Source organism: Perkinsus marinus (genome assembly GCF_000006405.1).
Source record: "Perkinsus marinus ATCC 50983 genomic scaffold scf_1104296957278, whole genome shotgun sequence".
Classification (NCBI taxonomy): Eukaryota; Perkinsozoa; order Perkinsida; family Perkinsidae; genus Perkinsus; species Perkinsus marinus.
Window position 1 is genome coordinate 1 of NW_003207175.1, and position 963 is coordinate 963.

Here is a 963-nt window from a genome sequence, read left to right on the forward strand (position 1 = left end):
TATAAAATACTGTTAAATAAAAAAGCACTCCCCATCCGTAACTGACCCATAAGTTCCGCGAACACAACAGAATCGACATTGCGGAATATCGAGCTCGAAGAGCTCAGATTATCCGAAGTGGTGCGACCTAATCGCAATAGTATTGTTGAGTGTTGATTGATATGTTATAAGAAACATTTACTGGGCATCAACCTTGCTCATGTGGACGGCGAGGTCAACAAGACGGTTGGAGTAACCCCACTCGTTATCGTACCAGGAGACGAGCTTGACGAACTTGTCGTTAAGAGCGATACCGGCCTTAACATCGAAGATGGAAGAGTGCTTGTCGTTGCACATATCAGTGGAAACGACATCATCATAGGTGATACCCATGACACCCTTCATGTCACCCTCAGAGGCCTCCTTAACGGCGGCAACGATCTCGTCGTAAGTGGCGGCCTTCTCGAGACGGCAGGTAAGATCGACAACAGAGACATCAGGGGTAGGGACACGGAAGGACATACCAGTCAACTTACCGTTGAGAGAAGGAATGACCTTACCGACGGCCTTAGCGGCACCGGTAGAAGAAGGAATGACGTTGGCAGCAGCGCAACGGCCTCCCCTCCAGTCTTTACCGCCCTTAGAGGGACCATCGACGGTCAACTGAGTGGAAGTGGTAGCGTGGATGGTGGACATGAGACCCTCGACGAGACCGAACTTGTCGTTGATGATCTTAGCAAGAGGGGCCAAGCAGTTAGTAGTGCAAGAGGCGTTGGAGACAACAGTGAGATCGGAAGTGTACTCCTTGTTGTTGACACCCATCACGAACATGGGGGTATCATCCTTAGGGGGAGCAGAGATGATAACCTTCTCGCAGCCACCCTGGATATGACCAGAGGCCTTCTCTTTAGTGGTGAAGACACCAGTGGACTCGCAGACGTAGTCGGCGCCGGCCTTACCCCAGGGGATATCACAGGGGTTCCT

General features: G+C 51.2%; 1 protein-coding gene across 1 annotated transcript; it reads right to left on the reverse strand.

The window, feature by feature from the left end:
• Positions 1–177: 177 nt before the first annotated feature.
• On the reverse strand, positions 178–933 carry Pmar_PMAR000468 (glyceraldehyde 3-phosphate dehydrogenase, putative; the record flags this gene model as incomplete). The annotated part of the gene is made up of 1 exon (XM_002774808.1): positions 178–933. A coding segment is annotated over one exon (756 nt), but the record flags the coding sequence as incomplete, so codon positions are not given.
• Positions 934–963: the final 30 nt, after the last annotated feature.